This window comes from Parasteatoda tepidariorum, chromosome 1 (assembly GCF_043381705.1).
Source record: "Parasteatoda tepidariorum isolate YZ-2023 chromosome 1, CAS_Ptep_4.0, whole genome shotgun sequence".
NCBI lineage: Eukaryota > Metazoa > Arthropoda > Arachnida > Araneae > Theridiidae > Parasteatoda > Parasteatoda tepidariorum.
Genome location: NC_092204.1, coordinates 11,716,208 through 11,740,915, shown reverse-complemented (window position 1 = coordinate 11,740,915; position 24,708 = coordinate 11,716,208). Strand labels below are relative to the sequence as shown.

General features: G+C 27.1%; 1 protein-coding gene across 2 annotated transcripts in view; it reads left to right on the top strand.

Moving 5' to 3' along the window:
• LOC107436238 (heterogeneous nuclear ribonucleoprotein U) overlaps positions 1-24,708 on the top strand; it is a 36,752-nt gene that overhangs the window by 1,232 nt on the left and 10,812 nt on the right. The window contains exons 3-9 of one of the 2 annotated variants that reach the window (XM_071186999.1): positions 3,956-4,095; positions 5,525-5,624; positions 7,254-7,366; positions 15,028-15,183; positions 19,250-19,363; positions 21,056-21,178; positions 21,742-21,870. In XM_071186999.1, coding sequence (XP_071043100.1) covers positions 3,956-4,095; positions 5,525-5,624; positions 7,254-7,366; positions 15,028-15,183; positions 19,250-19,363; positions 21,056-21,178; positions 21,742-21,870 — 875 coding nt within the window. Of the gene's footprint in view, positions 1-3,955; positions 4,096-5,524; positions 5,625-7,253; positions 7,367-13,489; positions 13,682-15,027; positions 15,184-19,249; positions 19,364-21,055; positions 21,179-21,741; positions 21,871-24,708 lie in introns of those variants that run through there. The other variant, XM_043051049.2, reaches the window with a different exon arrangement.

Genomic DNA, 24,708 nt, shown 5'->3' with positions numbered 1-24,708 from the left:
GAAAAGAAACAAACGAAATCAGAATTTAGGTTTTTAATTTTCCTGGTGCTTTTGATTCAAAATGTAGGAATTAAAGAGGAGGTGGAAAAGGTAAAGTTATTGAATTTGATGAATTTTTGTAACTTATTTTTCTTCTTTTAACAGGGTGCAATTCAAGTCTTAACTGAGCAGCCCCAGTTAAGCATTCTATTAATTTGTTACGTATTTTTTTGTTTCTATCTGTGCAGTGTAATAGTGGGCATTGTTTTCTTTAGTTTTTAGTGTTTCCTTTTCATTCGGTCTGCTTGTGAAATCGATGTTTGACTTGGTTAAGTGAGTTTTTATTTTCTGATGATTTTGTTTGAGTTTCTTTTCTAAATTGGTTATTTGTATTTCATGTTTTTTCCTGGACTTCTATACAAAACCATCAGGGTACTGAGGGATTTAATTTATTATATTTTTTAAGTTTAAGAATATTGTTAATATTGATTACAAAGATAAATATGACCTGTCACTAGCATGTGCATCAATCAATTTTTATGCAGGAGTGCTTTCATCATTTAAGTTTAGAACGGAGGCTATTGGAAAATTACATGCAATTTTTTTAATTTAGGAGGTAGCATTAAATAAATCTAGGAAATAATAGAAACCACAAGTATCAGGAAGGAAAAAATTTTCAGTAGTAAGAATCTATTTAGTACCATCACAGTGAAAATTTGAAAATATCCCATTTGTTGTTGTATTTTAACTCTATCATTGTCAAAAAGCAAAGGACAAGGAAGAATGTAACACAACCCGAACACAATCATCTTATCAAAGAGAAAGTCTTCATTTAAATACTTTCTTTATTGCCTGATATTTCAAAAGAAAAAAAGTGTAAGGCTGTAAGCAGTTCAAGGACGAATTTCAGAAACGTGAATCACGAAGCAGGATTCATCCATCAAAAAGTCTTGACCCTCCTTGCCCACCTAGAAAGATAAACACCCCTTTTAACCACAACTTGAAGTAAAAAGGGGAAAGCATACCTTTTGTCTGACCCTCGACATTTTAGGTAGCATCTTTTGAAATGTGTTTTAGAGAAGGGAGTTGCCAGAAATGAGTTTAAATATTTCTTTTTTTGTTTAAATTCTTTTTGTTTACTTATAAACACTTTTCTGTTTCTTGTTTTGACTTTGTTTTAGTTGATGGTCATTTGTTTTGATCACTTGCCATTTCAGTAATGTTGCTACCATAATATTGGCAAGATATTTCCCTATCTGGCCGAAAAATAGCAGTTTCACTAAGTGAAATTATGAAATTTCCTGAAATTATTAAGAATTAATGCTACACATTAAACAAAATTTTTTGTAAACACTTTTTTAAAAATTTTCTATTGTGTGCTTAAGAAATTTTATATAGTCTTACTTTAAGAAATGAAAATAAATCTAATAACTTTTTTTATGTTTTAAGGATGTATGTAACAAAGATTAAAATGTCCTTTTTCCTATTTGTTTTGTAATTTTGATATTTAGGGCAAGTTTAGCAAGATTTAAATGACAATTTTTTTTTTAAATCATTGATTTGATTCAAAAATATTTTTTATACAGTTTGATATATGTAGTGTTAAGGCTGTGAATTAATTTAAGTCTTGATTAGTTTTACTATTAATTAAGGTTTTATCCAGAATGGAGAGGAATGTATACATACATTATTTCTGTAAATTATTAATTGACATCCCAAATAAACTTATTAAAAAAGTGACATTTAAAAAATAAACTTATATATAATTAAGTTATGGAAAACTTTCAATTCATAATCTGTATAAAAACGATTTGCTGTTAAATAAATATATTTTTATTATACTTACTTATTACCTTACTCATTCTGGCTTATTCTTTTAAATATTTATTTCTTTTTTACCAATTTATCACATTATAAAAAAAATTTAATGTTGAGCTCCATTGCGTTTAAGATTGAAACTACAAATTTTGAGCTAAATATTGTTGATTAAAATGTGTTTGATAGCATTATCAAACACACTCTTTTAATTGATTTATTTAAAAATGTAATTTTTTTTTATAGAGAGATTTTATAAAAGAATATAAAATTTTGGGGGGCAATTTTAAGGCATAAACTAAGTTAAAGTGAAGGGTATTTTAGCATTAATTACTCTATTTAAAATTTGTTCACAGGCAATAAATGTTGACAATCAGAGTATTTAAAAAAAAAAAAAGAAGAAAAAAAATATATCCTTGTTTTATCAATAAACTACAACTTTTAATCTGCCATCTCCCTTTTTTAATAAAATGTGCAGTTTCTAGTTTGTTTTTTTAAATCATGATTTTTATGAACCCTGGTTTAGGGTTTTGAATTCATTCTTACTTCACTTACCTTCTCTTTTAAAAAAAACAAGTATTGCTAAGCTGAATGAATTTAGCAATGACTTAATAAATTGTTCTAGACAAACTTGCATATATATGATTATGATGTATTTTTTTTTTTTTAATTTTGAGAAAATTCAAATATATTGTTTGTTAATATCTTTTTAACCTGATTAAATAAATGAAAAAAAAAATATTTTTATCATATTTTCCGTATTGTTTGAAATGTATTGAGATATTTAAAAACCATGTGAAAACCAATAACTACCAAAATTACAATTGAAACATGGCATCGATTTTACGATACTATCTGCGTAAATTAAGAGCGCCAAAAAGTGATTATATGAATGCATGATTCCAATTTTACGTGTAGATTTCTGTGGACAAGGCAACTAAATATTTTTACTTTTCCAAGGAAAAATCTTTCTGCAAGAACTCTATAACGTTCAGCAACAATGTTGCTGTGATTCTGCCACTGGAAAATTAAATATATTTCAATAGAATTAATTGTTGGTTACTAGGACCAGTGTAGATATAAGTAATCTGTTTATATATTAATGCATTCATCTGTAATATATTAATACACAGGGGTCACATTCCCCCTAAAATTCATAAAATTCCTAAAACTATGTGCAAACCCTAAAATTCCTAAAAATCTGATAAAATTTTGTTGGTGTTCCTAAAAATTTAGAGTTATAGGCTGAATATAAATAAAAAAGCAATAATCTAAAATATAAGAATTTAACTACATTAATTAAAACTGTTTTAATTTTGCCACATGGGAATTCTGATCCTGAGAGAGGTTTTTCGATAAATAAAGCAATGCTTAATGTGAGTCACCATGAGAATACTATTATGTCTCTTAGACTAATCAAAGATACCATTCGAAATTATGGAGGAGTGTTGAAGATCACCACAACACTATTGAGGGCAGTAAAAGAATCTCACAAATCATATCAAGAATATATTAGAAAAATGATCATGATTAATTTGTTTTTCTCTAACTTCTAATATAAATTGCTGATTTGAAATCTAATAATATCACACAATAGTTTTTCTTAATAAAGTAAGGTAAAGGGTAATAATAAAGTTTTGATTAAGAAGGTAAAAATTAAATAAAAATCCAAGTTGGTGTCAATTTATTTTTTCTTTTGATTTATTCTCACTTTTGCCTGTTCCTGAATTATGCACTTAATTTCTGATAGGTAATATGTAAAGTTGAAATTTCATTTTTACACTTCAGAGATTTCGTTCTTGACTTAATAAATTTCAGAGCTTTATTTTATGACTTGCAATTATTTATGATATGTGTGGATGAATTGTAATAATCTTCTGTTATGTAATAAGCTACTGTGTGATCTGTTTTTTTTTATCCTAGCAAAATCATATATTACCCCTAAAATTTACCTAAAATTTTTTGAAAAAAGTTCCTAAAATTACCCTAAAATTTTAAAAAACTTTGCTGCTACCCCTGTAATACATTTTATTGTTGAAATATATTAATGCCATACGGTATTTTTTAAAAAAAGTGTATAGCTTCGAAAAGTCCAAAAAAAAAGAAGTAAAATTTGATCTTTAAAAATTATGGAAATAAGCATTTCTTCTTTTTTTGGCAGATAACTCTGACTTGAATCTAGTTTTGAATGCTTCACGTTCTGGCGCTCAACCACTCACAAATGAAGGTTTTGCTTTTATGTGGGCTGGAGTTCGTGCTACTCATGGATTCTCCAAAGGAAAAGTTTGCTACGAAGTGAAGGTTGGTTTTCTATCTTTTTGTTTTGTACTATTACTTTATTTAGCTTAGCCTGAATAGTTGTTAAAAATGAAGATGGAATAATTTAGTATTTTTAAATAGGAAAACTGCTACCTTTAAAGTTTAAGAACTTTCCAATGAAGTAAATTCAGCTATTTAATTTAATTATTTAAATTTTTTTTCCCTTAAAAAAATATTTGTTGTTGATGAATGTAGCAGTTGAATTTATTTGCTCCTTTTGACTTTGCATTGGCAACTTAATCGCCTGCACTAGTGAAATGGAAAAGTAAATAGGTTTATGTTTAACCTTATTATATATTCTTACACAACGTTAAATGGAAAAGTAAATAGGTTTATGTTTAACTAAATTATGTATTCTTACACAACGTTAAACATAAACCTATTTACTTTTCCATTTCACTAGTGCAGGCGACTAAGTTGCCAATGTAAAGTCAAAAGGAGCAAATAAATTCAACTGCTATATTCTTGCACAAGTATATTAGATTTACAAATAGATTTTACGTTTTTAAGACAGTATTTTTTTTTCCAATTAATACCTACCTACGTATGATATTTAAAATAAAATTAAAGATAATGATGAAGTATTTTCTAGATCTGTTACCTTTTTAGTTATTTTTTTATTGAAAGTGAATTCATTTATTTTTTCTGTATATATATATACAGTCAAACCCCGCTATAGTCAACACGGTTTATAGTGAACTCCCGGATATAGTGAACGAAATGTTCGGTCCCGTGCCTTGCTATATACGGATAATGTTATTTTTTGTGGATATAGTGAACCAAAAAAGTGAGGAAGTTGGATATAATGAACTTTTATGAACTTTTTTCTGTCTTCGACTGATTTTTAAAAAAAATTTGTTGTAATAATTTTGTAATTTCTACTTCAAATTAAATACGTATACCGATTTTCAAAACCATCTATAGAGGGGAATGTAGCGATATGCATTTTTTCTTGTTTGCTTCTCTTATCTCACTTTCCCATCCCTAAACAAACCAAGCAGATGTTTCCAACCCAGGCAGACGATGCACCTGTAAGGTGTCAGTGGGATGAATATGCATTTTCTATCAGAGGAAATGTGTAATTATTCAATATTGGTCAAAGGGTTGGACACTAATATGTGTTGATAAGGTTCTCATTTCAACTCCTTTTTGTTCTCAGTAGAAGAGTAATGAAAAATAACACATTTTTTGCTGTTACATAATATTTTTCAGTCATTTATTTGAATAATGTGTAATAAAAGGGAGGAACTTGGAAACCTAGTTAAATATTTTTGAGGAACGGATATAGTGAACTCCCGGTTATAGTGAACCAAAATTTCGGTCCCTTGAAGGTTCACTATAGCGAGATTTGACTGTATATATATATTTTTTCATAATTTGTTTTTTAGTAATAAAAATTTCTTTTTATTAGATTGTAGAACATATGAATGTTTCACATCTCCCAGAAGATGAACCAAATCCTCATGTTGTCAGAGTTGGTTTTTCAGTTGAAAGCTCCACATTACAATTAGGTAAGAATATACTTATTTAATTATTAAATTTTTTTTATCTTACAAAATTTTATTTCGTATTATCTACTTATTCTGTTAGCGTTTTTTTTAGATTATTACTATTTGCTTGTTTCTTCTGTTCTAATCAAAAATTCTTTAATTATTTGTTTCAAAATAGTTCTTATAAATAAAAGTTTTTTTCTCCATTCATTTCGGTTGTAGCTTAAATATAACTAAATGTGAAAATGGTTTAAAATTGAAATTGAATTTCTAAAATGTCTACATGAAATTCAGTAAACGTTTGTCTGAAAGGAATATATTTGCCTGATTACGTGATATCTTTTGTGGTTATATTTTTTATATATTGTGGGTATAACTAACTAATAATGTAGGTCTAATTAATAAGAGGAACAAATTTTTAAAATAGTGCAAAATATTAATGAGAAATGTTCATAGTTAATGTCAAAATGTATTAATCTCATGTTGAGTAGGAAATTTATATGTACTTTTTTTTTAATTATGCTTCAGAAATTATTAACTATTTATTATTAAACTTTTTTATCTCTCTCTTAAATTATAAATTTACATTTCTTTATGTTCAGTGTGCAAAAAAGGACCGCTCTGAATAATTTTTGATTTAATGATCGGATCTTCTAAGACTCATTCTTAATAGTTTGAGGGGGTGACCTCAAATGTACAAATTAATTAGTACAGACGATATTTTAAGTCAAGAAGTCAAATACAAAAATCTGAATAAACATATCTTTTTTACAACAGATTCGGGTTCCACATTTCCCAGAGATCCCCAAAATATGGGGGTATCTCTGGGAAATGTGGTTCCATTAGTTTGGTCAGAAGAGGAACCCCAAGTTTGAACCCCTTATTGATAATTTTATTATTTGCGTATTTCCTCATAACTTAAAACTTCTTAACTGAATTGAGAATTCTTTACACACAGTTGTCCAAACTATGGATCGCTCTTCTGAGCAATCTATGGGGACCATATTTCCCAGATTACGGAACCCCTATAGTATAGGGGTCAGAAACTGAAATCCGCTTCAAGAAATTATGTTTAGTTAGAGAAAGTACGTTTTTTTTTATCTAGTTTTATAACTTAAAGTATCGTCTGCACTAATTGAATAATATATTTAAGGTCACCCCCTTGAACTATTAAGAACCGATCATTAGATCACAAGTTATTCAGGGTGGTTTGTTTTTTATTTTGTTCAGTGTAACCTTAGCATTAGCCTTTAAAACCCAAAGTTTTTGAAGATCAGTTTTTATGGTTTACATAAGTATTTTCTGACCTCAGATTTGTTTCTGCTCTGTACCAAATTTGGTTAAAAAAATAGACCAACATGCCAAACACTACATCATTAAATAAAGATTAGAGAAATAAAAAAATAGTGAAATTAAAATCTCCCAAGTTCTAAAAATGACTCACCTAAAAAACATTTTTATCTTGAACAATATAAAGTGCAGATTTAAACCAAAACGAGCCCTACAATTTTCACAATTCATCTTGCTTTTTAAGGATCCAAATTTTATGAGTAATCCAATCTTACATTCAGTAACTTAAAATAAGACACAATTGAACTTATTGCAACATATTATTAAATTGTAATATTTTTTATTTCTTTTTAAAAAAAGGTGAGGACCCATTGTCCTATGGCTATGGAGGAACAGGAAAAATATCTACAAATTGTCAATTTAGGGATTTTGGAGGTCCTTTCATGGCTGATGATGTTATCTTAGCTGTTTTGGTATGACTGATTTTGCTCATATTTTATATAATTAAGCTCATATTTTATTTATATCAATTTTACATGTTTATAAAAATTCTCTATTTTGAATCTGTATGTAATTTAAACAAATTTTAGATATCAAATTAAAATTTCAGTAGACACCGAGGATTATTCTTTTCACCTGCTCGGTTGTGTTTAATTGAAAATAGCATAAATATGAAATCCAATGGTATATTCAGCTAATTTGTTATGATGCGTTTATAGTTTGAAGTTTCCCCCCATTATAACTCTAATTTTTATTTAAACTGCCAAGTAAAAATCATGAAATTTTATTCAAGCTACTGAAATTTAATTTGACAGATAGTTGTGTAACTGCGCATATAAGGAAAGTGCATTTGCTAATCTTCCAGTGATCTATTGATGATTAGTGTGAAGGAGGAACAAAACATTAAAGTAAAAAAATTGTTTTGATCACCATATATTACTGAAAGTTGATATCAATTTGTAACTTTAACAAAGGTATTAACTTATAACTAATATTTGTGGAGATGTAATTTTTCTTTTTAATAAGGCTTGTTTTTCCTTGCGAATTTCTTACTTACAACTAGTTTTTAGATAAGTTGTGTAATACGCAATTAGTTACTAACTGAGTTTTATTTATTTAAAAAAAAATTCTTTATTTAACAGACATGTGCCAATAAGTTATATAATTTTTCCACTTTTATCTCACCCATTTTTAGCTCAGTTAATCTGAAACTTAAATTACAATTTTGGTGTTATGCTTATAAAATGTTCTATAAATATAAATCATCCTATGAACAGAAATCAGTGGAAGAACAAATAAGCTCTCGTTAACATGCTTAATTCAAGCAAACCTGCTTAAGTAAAAAAGCAAGTAAACATGCTTAGTTCAAGTTATAAACAGTGATGGCCCAGTGGTTAAATCACTGAACNAATTATTATACATTAATTAAAGAAACAATATCTGTCGAACTGTAGATGTTTTTCTTTTTTGGGAAAAAGTTCTATTAATTATTTTTTAAATTTAAAAATATCGTCAATATTGATTACCAAGATAAATATGACCTGTCACTAACATATGCATCAATCAATTTTGATGTGGAGTTGCTTTCCCCATTTGATTTTGGAAAGGAGGCTATTGAAAAATTACATGCATTTTTTTTAACTTAGGAGGTAGCATTAAATATATCTAGGAAATAATAGAAACCACAAGTATCAGGAAGGAAAAATTATCAATAGTAAGAATATATTTAGTACCATCACAGTGAAAATTTGAAAATATCCCTTTTGTTGTATTTTAACTCTATCATTGCCAAAAAGCAAAGGACAGGGAAGAATGTAACACAACCCGAACACAATCATCTTATCAGAGAGAAAGTCTTTTTTATTTAAATACTTTTTTTATTGCCTGATATTTCAGAAAAAAAGTGTAAGGCTGTACACAGTTTAAGGACGAATTTCAGAAAAGTGAATCACGAGACAGGATTCATCCATCGAAAAGTCTTGACCCTCCTTGCCCACCTAGAAAGATATACACCCCTTTTAAAAACAAATTGCAGCAAAAAGGGGAAAGCATACCTTTTGTCTGACCCTCGACATTTTAGGTAGCATCTTTTGAAATGTTTTCTAGAGAATGGAGATACCAGAAATGAGTTTAAATATTACTTTCTTTGTTTAAATATTTTTTGTTTACTTATAAACTCTTTTCTGTTTCTTATTTTGACTTTGTTTTAGTTGATGGTCATTTTGTTTTGATCACTTGTCATTTCGGTAATGTTGCTACCATAATATTGGCAAGATATTTCCCTGGCTGGCGGAAAAATAGCAGTTTCACTAAGTTAAATTATGAAATTTCCTGAAATAATTAAAAATTAATGCTACACATTAAACTAAATTTTTTGTGAGCACTTTTTCAAAAATTTTCTATTAATGTGTGCTTAAAAATTTTTCTATAGTCGTAAGTTAAGAAATGAAAATGAATCTAATAACTTTTTTATATTTTAGGGATGTATGTAACAATGGTTAAAATGTCCATTTTCCCATTTGTTTTGTAATTTTGATTTTTAGGGCAAGATTAGCATGATTTAAATGACAATTTTTTTTTTAAGTCATTGATTTGATTCAAAAATATTTTTATGCAGTTTGATATTTATAGTTTTAAGGTTGTAAATTAATTTAAATCTTGATTTTACTAATAATTAAGGTTTTATCCAGAGAAATTAGAGGGGAATGTATACATATATTATTTCTGTAAATTATTAATTGACGTCCCAAATAAACTTAGTAATAAAAGTGACGGATTTAAAAAATAAACTTATGATATATAATTAAGTTATGGGAAACTTTCAGTTTTCATAAACTGTATAAAAATAATTTGCTGTTAAATAAATATATTTTTATTTTATTGACCTATTACCTTACTCATTCTTTCTTATTCTTTATATTTATTTCTTTTTTACCAATAGTTATTTATCACTTTTTTAAATAAATTTAATGTTGAGCTCCAATGCTATTTAAGACTGAAACTACAAATTTCGAACTAAATATTGCTAATTTAGCCAAGAATTATCAAACACATTCTTTTAATTGATTTATTTAAAAATTTAATTTTGCAGAAAAATGAAATAAATAATTATAAAAAGTTTTTTTTATATAGAGAGGTTTGATAAAAGAATATAAAATTTTTGGGGGCTGATCAAAACAGTTTTAAGGGGTATGTTAAGGTGAAAAGTATTGTAACATTAATTACTCTATTTAAAATACTCTATTTTGTTCACAGACAATGAATGTTGACAATCAGACTAAAAAAAAAAAAAATTCTATCCTTGTTTTATCAATAAACTACAACTTTTAATCCGCCATCTCTCTTTTTTTATAAAATGTGCAACTTCTAGTTTTTTTTTTTTTTTTTTAAATCATGATTTTTGTGAACCCTGGTTTGGGGTTCTGAATTCATTCTTTCTTGACTTATCTTCTCTTTTAAAAAAAATAAGTATTGCTAGGCTAAATGAATTTACAATGACATAATAAATTATTGCACAAGACAAACTTTCATTTATGATTTTGATGTACAGTCGGAGTCGTACCTCTATTTAAAATTTTTTTTTTATTTCCTCGCCATTTATTAAATGCAAATTAGTTCCATTGCAAAGAAAAGAAAAAAAGTTCTCCACGAAGGCAAATTTCTCTCAATACTTGATCCATGAGTTTCTTTGTCTTCTGGATTGGGTTCAAAATTACGAGGCTACAGAGTTGAACATTAGTCGGCAGTTCAACGATGGTTATAAAATATTTTGGTATAATTAATTGTTGGTTACCAGGGCCAGTGCAGATATAAGTAATCTTGTTGTAATAGATTAATGCCATACGGAATTCTCTATCGTAATATAAGTTTAAAAACAACATTTTTATCCTTGAAATATCAAAAGAAAGTAAAATTTAAACTTTAAAAATTATGGAAATAAGCATATATTCTTTTCTTTTGGCAGATAACTCTGACTTGAATCTAGTTTTGAATGCTTCACGTTCTGGCGCTCAACCACTCACAAATGAAGGTTTTGCATTTATGTGGGCTGGAGTTCGTGCTACTCATGGATTCTCCAAAGGAAAAGTTTGCTACGAAGTGAAGGTTGGTTTTCTATCTTTTTGTTTTGTACTTTTACTTTTTTTAGTTTAGCCTGAATAGTTGTTAAAAATGAAGATGAATAATTTAGTATTTTTAAATGGGAAAACTGCTACCTTTAAAGTTTTAGAACTTGCCAATGAAGTAAATTCAGCTATTTAATATAATTATTTAAATTTTTTTTCCCCTTAAAAAAAGATTTGTTGTTGATGAATGTAGCAGTTGAATTTATTTGTTCATTTTGACTTTACATTGGCAACTTTGTTGTCTGCACTAGTGAAATGGAAAAGTAAATAGGTTTATGTTTAACTAAATTATATATTCTTACATAACGTTAAACATAAACCTATTTACATTGGCAATTTAGTCGCCTGCACTAGTGAAATGGAAAAGTAAATAGGCAACTTTGACTTTACATTGGCAACTTAGTCGCCTGCACTAGTGAAATGGAAAAGTAAATAGGCAACTTTGACTTTACATTGGCAACTTAGTCGCCTGCACTAGTGAAATGGAAAAGTAAATAGNTAAAAACCGTCAAAAACCTACTGTTTTCTTTAATTTATGGCTTATAGGACAATATGTTATTTTCACTCAATTGCCTTTATAAATGAATGCTGTAAATGATTGCTATTGATTTTGCAACTATATACATGTATTCTTATAGAAGGATATACATTCATACAGAAATATTGTAACATACTTATTGAAAATAGTGATACTTAACTTTTATCATTATAGCTTGATTTGCGAAGGATTCAAAATTTTACACATCTTAATTGTTAGAAATAAACAAAAAAACTTGAAACTATTAATAAATTCAAGAACTAAAAAGAAAAATTTAAAATTTGGCGTTTATTAAATATTAGAAATAAGCTAAACAAAACTTTCAAAGCTTGTAACTACTAACAAATTCTAAGTCAGGAATGACTAGACATTCTTCAGTAATGTATTATGCCAAACAAAATGATGCTTGGAAATGTTAAAAATTTTGTTTAGTATCCTAATATTTTACTTCAAATAGTATGATTTAATATAATCATGTTGGGAAAATGCAAAAATCTGTTCTTAAATATCTTTTAGCAACTTTTTTTCTAATTTTATTGCCCAAAAATGAATTAATTTTAAATCATAAGCAGTTGAACTCAAATTAAAATACAGTTTTAACAAAACTAGGGATTTTTGACAGAGGGGTTTTTGACATGACGGTAAAAACCATGGTATAAACCGGTAAAAACCGTCATGTGTCAAAAACTTGCCAACCCTGATTTATCTGAAAAGAATATATTTGCCTGATTAAGTGATATCTTTTGTGGTTATATTTTTTATATATTGTGGGTATCACTAACTAATAATGTAATTCTAATTAATAAGAGAAACAGATTTTTAAAATAGTGCTAAATATAAATGAGAAATGTTCATACTTATTGTCAAAATGTATTTATCGCGTGTTGGGTGAGAAATTTATATGTACTTTTTTTAATTATGCTTCAGACAATTATTAACTATTTGTTATTAAATTTTTTTTATCTCTCTCTTAAATTATAAATTTACATTCCTTCATGTACAGTGCTCAAAAAAAGGACCACTCTGAATAATTTTTGATTTAATGTTCGGATCTTCTTATTCTAAGACTCGTTCTTAATGTTTTGAGGGAGTGACCTTAAACACAAAAATCTGAATAAACAAATCTTTTTTACAACAGATTCAGGTTTCTAACACCTCCAAAATATGAGAGGATCTCTGGGAAATGTGGTTCCATTAGTTTGGTCAAAAGAGGAATCCCAAGTTTGAACCCCTTAATGATAATTTTATTATTTGCGTATTTCCTCATAACTTGAAAACTTCTTAACTGAATTGAAAATTCTTTACACACAGTTGTCCAAATTATGGATCGCTCTTCTGAGCAAACTATGGAGACCATATTTCCTAGATTACGGCAACCCCTATACTATAGGGGTCGGAAACTGAAATCCACTATAAGAAATTGTTTATTTAGAGAAAGTATTTTTGATCTAATTTTATAACTTAAAGTATCGTCTGCACTAATTAAATAATATATTTAAGGTCACCCCCTTGAACTATTAAGAACAGGAAGATCCGATCATTAGATCGCAAGTTATTCAGGGTGGTTTGTTTTTTATTTTGCTCACTGTAACCTTAGCATTAGCCTTTAAAACCCAAAGTTTTTGAAGATCAGTTTTATGGTTTACATCATTAAGTATTTTCTGACATCAGATTTGTTTCTGCTCTGTACCAAATTTGATTTTAAAAAAAATAGACCAACATGCCAAAAACTACATCATTAAATAGATATTAAAGAAATAAAAAAAATAGTGAAATTAAAATCTCCCGAGCTCTAAAAATGACTCACCTAAAAAACATTTTTATCTTGAACAATATAAAGTGCAGATTTAAACCAAAACGAGCCCTACAATTTTCACAATTCATCTTGCTTTTTAAGGATCCAAATTTTATGAGTAATCCAATCTTACATTCAGTAACTTAAAATAAGACACAATTGAACTTATTGCAACATATTATTAAATTGTAATATTTTTTATTTCTTTTTGAAAAAAGGTGAGGACCCATTGTCCTATGGCTATGGAGGAACAGGAAAAATATCTACAAATTGTCAATTTAGGGATTTTGGAGGTCCTTTCATGGCTGATGATGTTATCTTAGCTGTTTTGGTATGACTGATTTTGCTCATATTTTATATAATTAAGCTCATATTTTATTTATATCAATTTTACATGTTTATAAAAATTCTCTATTTTGAATCTGTATGTAATTTAAACAAATTTTAGATATCAAATTAAAATTTCAGTAGACACCGAGGATTATTCTTTTCACCTGCTCGGTTGTGTTTAATTGAAAATAGCATAAATATGAAATCCAATGGTATATTCAGCTAATTTGTTATGATGCGTTTATAGTTTGAAGTTTCCCCCCATTATAACTCTAATTTTTATTTAAACTGCCAAGTAAAAATCATGAAATTTTATTCAAGCTACTGAAATTTAATTTGACAGATAGTTGTGTAACTGCGCATATAAGGAAAGTGCATTTGCTAATCTTCCAGTGATCTATTGATGATTAGTGTGAAGGAGGAACAAAACATTAAAGTAAAAAAATTGTTTTGATCACCATATATTACTGAAAGTTGATATCAATTTGTAACTTTAACAAAGGTATTAACTTATAACTAATATTTGTGGAGATGTAATTTTTCTTTTTAATAAGGCTTGTTTTTCCTTGCGAATTTCTTACTTACAACTAGTTTTTAGATAAGTTGTGTAATACGCAATTAGTTACTAACTGAGTTTTATTTATTTAAAAAAAAATTCTTTATTTAACAGACATGTGCCAATAAGTTATATAATTTTTCCACTTTTATCTCACCCATTTTTAGCTCAGTTAATCTGAAACTTAAATTACAATTTTGGTGTTATGCTTATAAAATGTTCTATAAATATAAATCATCCTATGAACAGAAATCAGTGGAAGAACAAATAAGCTCTCGTTAACATGCTTAATTCAAGCAAACCTGCTTAAGTAAAAAAGCAAGTAAACATGCTTAGTTCAAGTTATAAACAGTGATGGCCCAGTGGTTAAATCACTGAACTATCATGGGGAAAAATTTAGGTTCGCACCCCAGTGGTAACTTGAAGCTCTCCCTACATCAAATCGATGGCTACTAGCTTGTCTGGGAAGTAAAGGTTACCTCTGCAATGGTGACCACATTACCACCATCATGATGTTTGTTTTGAATTTGAGGAGCCTTATCCTCCATGACCTTGATAGTTGGGGGAGAGCTTTTTAAATAAACGTTTTAAAGTTGCAGATTGATTCAAACTATCAATAATACGAGATTGAATTTGCAAATTTTTTTTGCTGTTGCTTAATTGCACTTTTGATACTTCATTGAAAAATAGATATAAATGCATGTACATTCTGCAATAGTTTGCTTAAAAACCTGTTGTTTTTTAATCTGTTTCATGTAATATTAGTGATTTATATGTTTTTATTTTATTAGAACATGGACACTGATCCAGTACAGATTGGATATGCAAAGAATGGAAGGTTTTTAGGCTGGGCCTATAAAGTAAAAAAGCAAGAACTTGATGGACAGGCTCTTTTTCCTCATATTTTAACGAAAAATACTTCATTTGAAGTAAATTTTGGACAAAAGGTATCTATTTTGGGATCAATTTTGCTTTATTTCTATATAATGAAGCTAATTTTCTCTCTGTTTATGTAAAACCATAGTTATATAAATTTTTCAGAATAGTGCATATAAATTTTGTAATCAAATATAGATCTCTTCAATATATTCTGACTTGTCAAACAATTCCTAATGATGAAGAGATTATATATTTTTTTATCTGGATTTTTATTTTATTTTAAAAAAAAAAAATTATTATTTTTCATTATTCTGTAATTTTTTCCATGTTTTCTCTACATTTTTAACTTTTATAAGTATACACATACGCACCAAGGGTTTGTTTAGAAGAAATTTGGGTCCGTTAATGGACCCTTCACATAATATCTTTTCATAAAAACGTACCCTTTACAAAATAATTTATCTTTTAATCGGACCCTTCACAAATTTGTTTATCTTCATTATCGTCTTGTTAATCGAATAAACCCTTCCGAGGGAGGGGGGACAGTTCAAGGCAAACTAAGTTTCCCTGAGTTTAAATTCCAAATGTAATATTCTAAGAAAATATTTCTACTTATGTGCGCATTCTTATTAATATTATATTATATTTTTTTTTCCGTAAATAAATAATGGATCAATTTGTATTTATTCATAAAATTAATCAATTGAATATTATGTAAATAAAAATTAATTTCTGGCAATTTTTTAAATACAATATTATAAATTTAAGAATTTTTTAAGTTTACTTCATCCCTAACACATTAAAAGTGATACATTACTAAGTTGTGTTATTTAAAATATGTCAATTGAAATTATTAAAAATGTGAGTGATTTTGTTTCCATTATTCGTCTGAAATGAATATTCTGTGTTGAGCAGTAAAGACTTTAGTACCAAATATTTGTATGTTGCATCTCTAATTTAGTAACAGCAATTGTTGAGAAGAATCTTGTATCTATTTGCAATTTAAAAACTTCTTGAAAAGGTTTTTAGCAATTTTTGCTATAACAGGGCCCTATTTGCACAAATTCACAAAAGCAGAACCCTGGTTGAAAGAATGTGACTTAAAGCTTATCTTATATTCACAAATTATGATTAGTTTTTTCTCAATTTTACAAAAACAGGACCTTTCACAAAATGTCTGGACAGACCCCTGCACACACAGTCTGTGCTCTTTTGTAAGACCCTCCCATTCTTACGAATGATACATAAAAGTTCCTTTTGCTATTTCTTAGACGCAATGTTACTTTAAAATCCATTGAAACATCTGCACTGAGCTACTAATATCACAACATTCTAATATAACAACCCAAATTTAGTCATTTGATTTAAAAAGAGTTTAAAGCATAGTATGTAAACAAACCATTATTCCTTTTCAGGGTTCGTTGATTTAAATCAACTGATGTATATCAATTTTAAAATCAATATATATATATATTGATTTTAAAAGTTAAAAAACAGTGTTTTAAATTATTGATACTTTTATTATTTTCTTTTCTTAGTTTTAAAATTTATTTTAAATAAATTGCTGTGTTATTTAATTTTAGTTAACGAAATTACTTTCTTTTTTGGCGTGTGTTAAATTCCAACGCATTTGAAATTACATTTAAAAAATCTTTTGAATCTTGAGATTGAAAGTACACATTTAATGCTGTCTTATTATGGATTTACATAGCTGTAGAAAGTAATTAATAGACATGAATTTCAAAAAAAAATGAAAANGAAAAAAAATGCAAATAATCTTAATTAAAATTCTACCTTTTGATTGAAGCAGCATGGAATTAAAATCTACATTATATTTCATTGGTGGAAAATGTATATTTCTAAAGCTTGAGGTTATATTAAAAAGAAATTACCNAATTAAAATTCTACCTTTTGATTGAAACAACATGGAATTAAAATCTACATTATATTTCATTGGTGAAAAATGTATATTTCTAAAGCTTGAGGTTATATTAAAAAGAAATTACCCTAATATGTCAAAAATAGAAGGAAGAAAAAAAGGCTAATAAATTCAGATATTTTTTCCTGATATAGTGTCATTCTTCCCTTTTAAACTCTTTCTAAGTCTATTTGAAGCAGTAGGGTTATTAACTGATATTTTTTCCTCATAATATGTTTACAGTATCTTTGACATCTGATTTTCTATTAAGAAATTTTGTGAAAAAAAATTCCTGAGTACATAGATTTAAGAAGAAAAAAAAATTTTTTTTTAGCTTAACTTATCTATTTTATATAGAATTAAAAATAAAAATGTATCGATTAAATATTTATTTATTTTTTGATGAATGACTACATTTATAAATACAATCTGTTACATTTATTTTGTCATATCAATTAAGAGAAAGAAAAAAAAGAAATTTTAAATTAAAATTATGGTTTGCTAATTGAAACTTTGTTTTAATAGCTAAAGTACAAGGGTCTGTCCGAGTGAAATTTACTACCGTTTACCGGTACCTTCACAAATTTAACTTGAAGAAAAATGGTAGAATAATTTCACAAAATACTTTTTTCTTAAAATTTTATTTTTGTGTCTTGTAAGAAACTATAAATCCAAATTTTTGACATATTTGTGTTGATTTTTTAATATAATTTTTAATTTTCAAAAATTATGAGGCAGTAGAGTTATTAACTGATAACTGGTATTTTTTTTTCTCATAATATGTTTACAGTATCTTTGACATTATCAGATTTTCTATTAATAAATTTCGTGAAAAAAAATTCCAATGACTGCATAGATTTTTTAAAATTTTTTTTTAGCTGATCTATTTTGATATGGAATTAAAAATGAATATTTTCATATAAAAATAAATGGATTAAATATTTATTTATTTTTTGATGAATGACTACATTTATAAACACAATCTGTTACATTTATTTTGTCATATTAAAAATCAAGAGAAAAAAAACAAAACAATTTTAAATTAAAATTATGGTTTGCTAATTGAAACTTTAATTTAATAGTTAGAGTCTGACCAAACCAAATTTGTTACTGCTTAGGGTACCTTCACAAATTCAACTTTGGAAATTAATAAAGGCAAAACAATAATTTCACAAAAAACTTTTTTTTTTCTTAAATTTTATTTTTGTATTTCGTAAGAATATTTTTGTGTTGATTTTTTAATATTTTTAATTTTCACAAATTATGTCTAAATTTTCACAAAATAAATACCTCTCAGAAAAACCTAGACAGTCCACTTTCATTAAATTCTCTATTTCATCTAGTCTTCAAATTTCAATTATGCATTTGTTTCAAAATGGTTGCTATGCATTCAAAGCTATGTATTGTAATGAAAAATTATATTAGTAAGTTAGAGCTTCTAAAATATTGTTTTAATATTAATTTAATTTTGATTAAACATTTATAAAGTATTTTTAATCAAAAATTAAAGTTCTTACAATGTGTTTGAATAAAAATTAAAAAAAATCTGATTTAAATACATAAAAATCCGACTTAAATCAAAAAAATCTGATTTTTAAAAATTTTTTTCTTCTTAAAAATGAAAAAAAATCACGAACACTGTTCCTTTTAATGTTAATTAGTTGAAATAAATGAAAAATACCTTGTGTCCCTTTAAACAGAAAAGAGAAGCCAGACCCCTAAAATATTTGTTCTAGGTCTTAGGTGACCCTAAATTATGTTTATTTATGTTCTGTGTGCTACTTTCTTTTTTAAGGATGCAATAATTTTATAAATTATACTTTTCTTGTTTGAAAATTGTATTCACTTTTTTTGTGAAATGCCATTCTATTTTTTGGTTTATTTTTATTTAAAAGATTTGGTTTTCGTAGTTACATTATTGAAAGTAATGGCCCCCAAACAGCCTATTATGTTTAATGAATTTTTCAATTATGAAGTATTTTTTTGAAAGATACGTGTATATAAATTTTTTTAGACAAGTGCTTTATTTCCAATTTTTCTGTTAATTACTAAATTCTAATATTAATTGAAGTAAATCATTGTTTTGTTCTAATAACTATAAGGTAATATTTACAGTATTTTTGTGCACTCTTAATGTAACGACCTCATATTCCTCAAGTGTTGTTGTATCGAGTGGATAGAGTTCTATTTAATCTTCAATTCCTCCCTGTTTTTAGGATAAGCCTTATTTTCCGTTACCTGATAGTGTGAAAGATTTTACTTTTGTAAACTGTACACCCATGGATCAAAGAATCAATGGAGCAAGGGCACCAAAGAAACAAGATTGTGAAGTAAGTGATTTTTTTTTCTTATGTTGTATAACTGGAAAAATACATTGGCTTCAAAAAATTTCTATCCTTTAATTTAATAAAATGTCATAACTTCGGCTGATTCCCTAAAATCTGAGAGTATTGCATAAATTTTGACTCATTCTTGAGTTTGGTAGATTCAGGGTATCTAGCACATTGAAAGTTTTGAAATTAGGTATTGAACAAAATCTCTCATGATTTCTATTAAAAAAAAAAATAGGGAATGTCGTGGATATTGGTCGTCAAAAAATCTAATTTTTAAATGGAATCCCCCCCCCCCATTTCACGGTGTTCCGAATATCTGAATTTCTAACAAAATCCCCACTCACAGTCATATTTTATTAAAATTTCAAATGTTTTCATCGTGTTCTTTAAGAATTATGGAGTTCTTTCAAAAAATGAAAGAAAAAACATCATTTCTAGAGCGAATTAACTTCCTTTCCGATGAAAAAGAAAAAATTCTTTGCTTTCGTATTTTTTTCAGCTATTTTATTGCTTCAACTCTTTTTTTGCTCTGTTTTTTAAATTTAAAATCTATAAATATGAAGGTACAGAGTATAACAGTTTTCGTTATACCTGTCATTTCAATTAATGTTATTTTTAATTTATTGTTGTTTTTGTCAGAGAAAATAGTAACTTCATTAAGTCATGAAAAATTCTTGGAATTAGTCATGAAAAGTCACGGATTTGAAAATCCAAAATGTAGCAGATACCCTGCAGATTCTTTCAATTTTTTCTAGGAGATGACAGTTTCAGATTGGTTTTTAAAACTTGTTTTATTTTCACAAGAAAAGTTTTTTACACCATTTTAATCGTTATGAAAGTAAAGTGCAACAAAAAATTCTATTGATTTTTTTCTAGATTTGTAATACTTCGNTTTCCCCCCCCCCCCATTTCATGGTGTTCCGAATATCTGAATTTCTAACAAAATCCCCACTCACAGTCATATTTTATAAAATTTCAAATGTTTTCATTGTGTTCTTTAAGAATTATGGAGTTCTTTCAAAAAATGAAAGAAAAAACATTTCTAGAGCGAATTAACTTCCTTTCCGATGAAAAAGAAAAAATTCTTTGCTTTCTTATTTTTTTCAGCTATTTTATTGCTTCAACTCTTTTTTTTGCTCTGTTTTTTAAATTTAAAATCTATAAGTATGAAGGTACAGACTATAACAGTTTTCGTTATACCTGTCATTTCAATCAATGTTATTTTTAATTTATTGTTGTTTTTGTCAGAGAAAATAGTAACTTCATTAAGTCATGAAAAATTCTTGGAATTAGTCATGAAAAGTCACGGATTTGAAAATCCAAAATGTAGCGGATACCCTGCAGATTCTTCTAATTTTTTCTAGGAGATGACAGTTTCGGATTGGTTTTTAAAACTTGTTTTATTTTCACAAGAAAAGTTTTTTTACACCATTTTAATCGTTATGAAAGTAAAGTGCAACAAAAAATTCTATTGATTTTTTTCTAGATTTGTAATACTTCGAGAAATTTTTTTCCCATCATGTCTAAAGTTGTTTTTATTTTAATTTTTAAATAAACCTAAATTGTCATTTTTAAATACTGTAATTTCTGGTGGTTAGGCTTATTTATATTTAAAATTCTTTTTTTACTCCTTAATTTTTTCGTTATTACTTTTTTATTGATAATTAATATTAGTTTCATTCCTTTTAGATGATAATGATGTGTGGACTTCCTGGATCCGGTAAATCTGTTTGGGCTGCTGATTATTCCTCCAAAAATCCAGAAAAGAAATATAATATTTTAGGAACAAATAACATTATTGATAAAATGAAAGTAAGTCTATTTTAGTGTTTAAAAAGATAGCTCTGTGTTTGGTTAGTTCATAATTTTGTAAATGCTTAGTCTGCATAGTAAATATTAGTTAAAGCGTCTTGCACTTCATAATTTACAAAGTTCAAATTTAATTACATATCGATTGAGCAAATGCAAATTATATTTGTGTTAAATATACAATCAACATAGGGCTTTTAACTTAATTTTTTAATTTGGAAAATTTTGTGAGTTTTCTTGTTAAAATCTTGGTATTTTTAGAAAAAGGTATATCACTTTATCAGTTTTGTTAGCGCTACTTTTAGCCAAGAATATGGGATGGAATATGCATTAAAATTATGCTAAGAGGAAGTTTTTAATTTTAACTTAGTTTTTAATTTGCCTTCTTAAGAGAGCCTTTACCATTTTTGATTTTCATATTTTTATTCTGAAAATATACTAAATAGAAATTTTTTCCCTTCAAGTTTTTTTTCCACATACATTTTTACCTTTTACCAATTCTATGTCTTTCAAAATAAAAAAATTTAATATTGTATGAAAATGTTTATGTAACCTATTTTCTTTAGGTAATGGGCCTTCCCCGTAAAAGAAATTATCATGGACGATGGGATGTTTTGATAAAAATGGCCACAAACTGTTTGAACAAAATGTTCGAAATAGGATCCAAATTGAGAAGAAATTATATTTTAGATCAGGTGAGATATTAATATGAAAATTGTTTGGTTTTATATTGTTCATTATTTGTTAAGTTTTATAATTCTTCCTTCAAATACCAAACATTTTTTGTTTCAAATTTAAGCTTCTTTACTGCAGTGGGAAATCCCTTTTCTGGACATCTGCGCTTTTGAATCTTCTTCTGGTTACTTTAATGAATCTATTTACTTAAAAATGTCCTTTTTTTTTATTTTTGCTTGGAGTCTGTTATAAAATCTTGTATATAAGGCCCTTTTGCTACCAACTTTCAGTTCAAATAATTTAGGATACATACTACACAGAGTGACATTTTTTAACACAAAATTTTAATGTTTGAAATTTTTTTATGTGGGTTGCTATTTGTGTTGGTTTTAAGAGGCTGGAAATAAAGTCTCCTTTGAGAGTAAATAATCTTCCTCATTAAAAGTTTATGAAACATAACAGTTAAAAGGTGGCTTACTTTAGGTCTAGAACAGACGTATGGTGCATGTAATTATTTTCTGCAACATATTTCTTTAAAAAAGTCTGATTTAATTCTAAGTTGTTCATGCAGAAATGTAGTAAGTCCTCTAAAACTACCAACCATAAAGGCAGAACTCAGTTTCATAGCCACTTCGGCTAAACTGTTCACAAAGACATTCTTAAGTGAAGTTATTTAGTGAAAATAAAACTGCAATGGCAGAAAAATATTTTAATGCAGTTGACCGTAAAATATGCTTTGAAAGACTACTTAACTCTCCTCATCTTGTATTGATGACTTATAAATTAATTAAATATGAATTACAAGCTCATAAAGAATATGCAACCTGCAGAAAAAAGTACATAAATAAAAAGCTTGAAGAGAAAAAGAAAAGAGGCAGAAAAATAGTAAAGAGACTTTAAGAAGTGGGGAAACTGTAAACCCAATGGAGACAGAAAGTTATTGAAGAAAAATAAACCTAGATGCAATATAATCAAAGAAGCAGTTGAAAATTTTCTGAAAAGAGTCACCAATCGACTTAAAAAAGTTTTAAAAAATTGAGTTGAAAGGACAGAAACTAGCTAGTTATGTGCAAATAAGTGACAAAAATGATAGCTGGGAGAATAGCTAGAAAAATGAATGAAATAAAAAGGAGTCTTGAAAAGAAAAAATCATTACTTAAAAACAAAAATCATCAATCATTACATAATTTTTTCTGAAGAAAAATTTAAAAGAAGAAATATAGCACAAATATAACTGCCATAGTCCATTCAGCGTAATTGATCTTAAATGGTTTATTTTAGTTGGAAATGCCTAACAAAACATTAGTTTTTATTTTCTTTCTACATAAATTTCTAGCATTATAATTTGATGTTTTAGCTGTAGGAAACCTGAAAAAGAAAAAAACTACCTATTGACCCTTTTTTATTTGAAAAGTGGGTCACCTTTTTGGAAGTTTTCTTGTGTTTTCTACCCTGAATTAATATCATTCTGTCGATTCTTTCCTTTTTTCACCCTACGGACAGTTTTGTCACTTTTCAAGCCCCCATTTTGTAGGGTATGCTATGTCAAAAAAGAGCACCCATAACTGATTTGTGCTTACAGATTAAAACAAATCTCACACCTTATTGACACAGAAAAAAGTTTCTAATGTTCTGTCTAAAAAAAAAATTTATAACTCGTGCATTTTGGCTGACTAAACATTTAGGCAGCTTCAATGAGCACAGAATTGAAAAGACACAGGGTAAAAAAAAAACTTGGAGAAATTAGTATTTGAAATAAACACCAGCAAGTAAAGATTTTCATTTTTGAATCATGTTCGTTATTTAATATAATTTTTAATAATATTTAATAGATTGACTTTTCGAATTTGAAGCTTGTTTTTAAATGTTATTTTTTCCTAAATATTTGCTCTGTTAATTCTTCACATCAAATTTTTAAAAAAAGAAAAAGAATGTGTTGTTATTTGTGCAAAAGAAAGTTTGACTTTTTTCGGTGATGCTTATTTTATCATTTTAAACCTTCTTTCGTTTATCTAATGTCACTTAATCAGTGCAAAAGATGTTAATGTATAATAATTGACATTATTTATAATTTTTTTATTTTATAGAAAAGCTAATATTTTAATCATAGTTTACCTTAAAGATCTATTTGGAAAATATATTTTCCACACTTGTCATAGTCCCATAATTCTAGGTACGAGACTTTCTACTGTGTTGGAATGAATGTTTGATTTCATACAAAGATGGATAAAGAAAGAATATTTACAAAATAAATTTGTTTTTGGTTTAAAAATTGTGAAAAATAACATGTCTTCAAAATAATAAAGAAGAGTCTCCTGCTAGGAGGCCTCGTGGCGACATTGTTGCAGAATGTTATAGAGTTCTGGCAGAATGATTTTTCCTTTACGAAGTAAAAAATTTTGGTTTTCTTTTCTTTAGAAATTTTTGTTCTATTTTTTTTTATTTGGTTATTACCATTGATTTCCACATACTTTTTAAAGTCCTATATTTTTAATTTGATATTTATTACAACAACTGAATCTCGAAATAAAAACATGCATTTAGTGAGTCGGATCCACACGATTTCTCCTGCAGTCTTTTTTTCGGTAGTTACTGCTACAGATTTCACGATTTTTTTTATTATTATTATTTTTAATGTGGTGAAGATTTACAAAACGCGAATATTGTCCATTATATTAGAATTTAAAAAAATTTACATATTTGATTAAATATGTTATATTTTATTTTAACCAAAAAGTTTTTTTGAATTAAATTGACGTTTTTGTTACTATAAATTAATTAGTAACATGTATATTTGTTATTTTTAAAAGTATCTTGCAGAAAGATACTAGTATTAGAGGGGCATGTCGTAGAAGGCT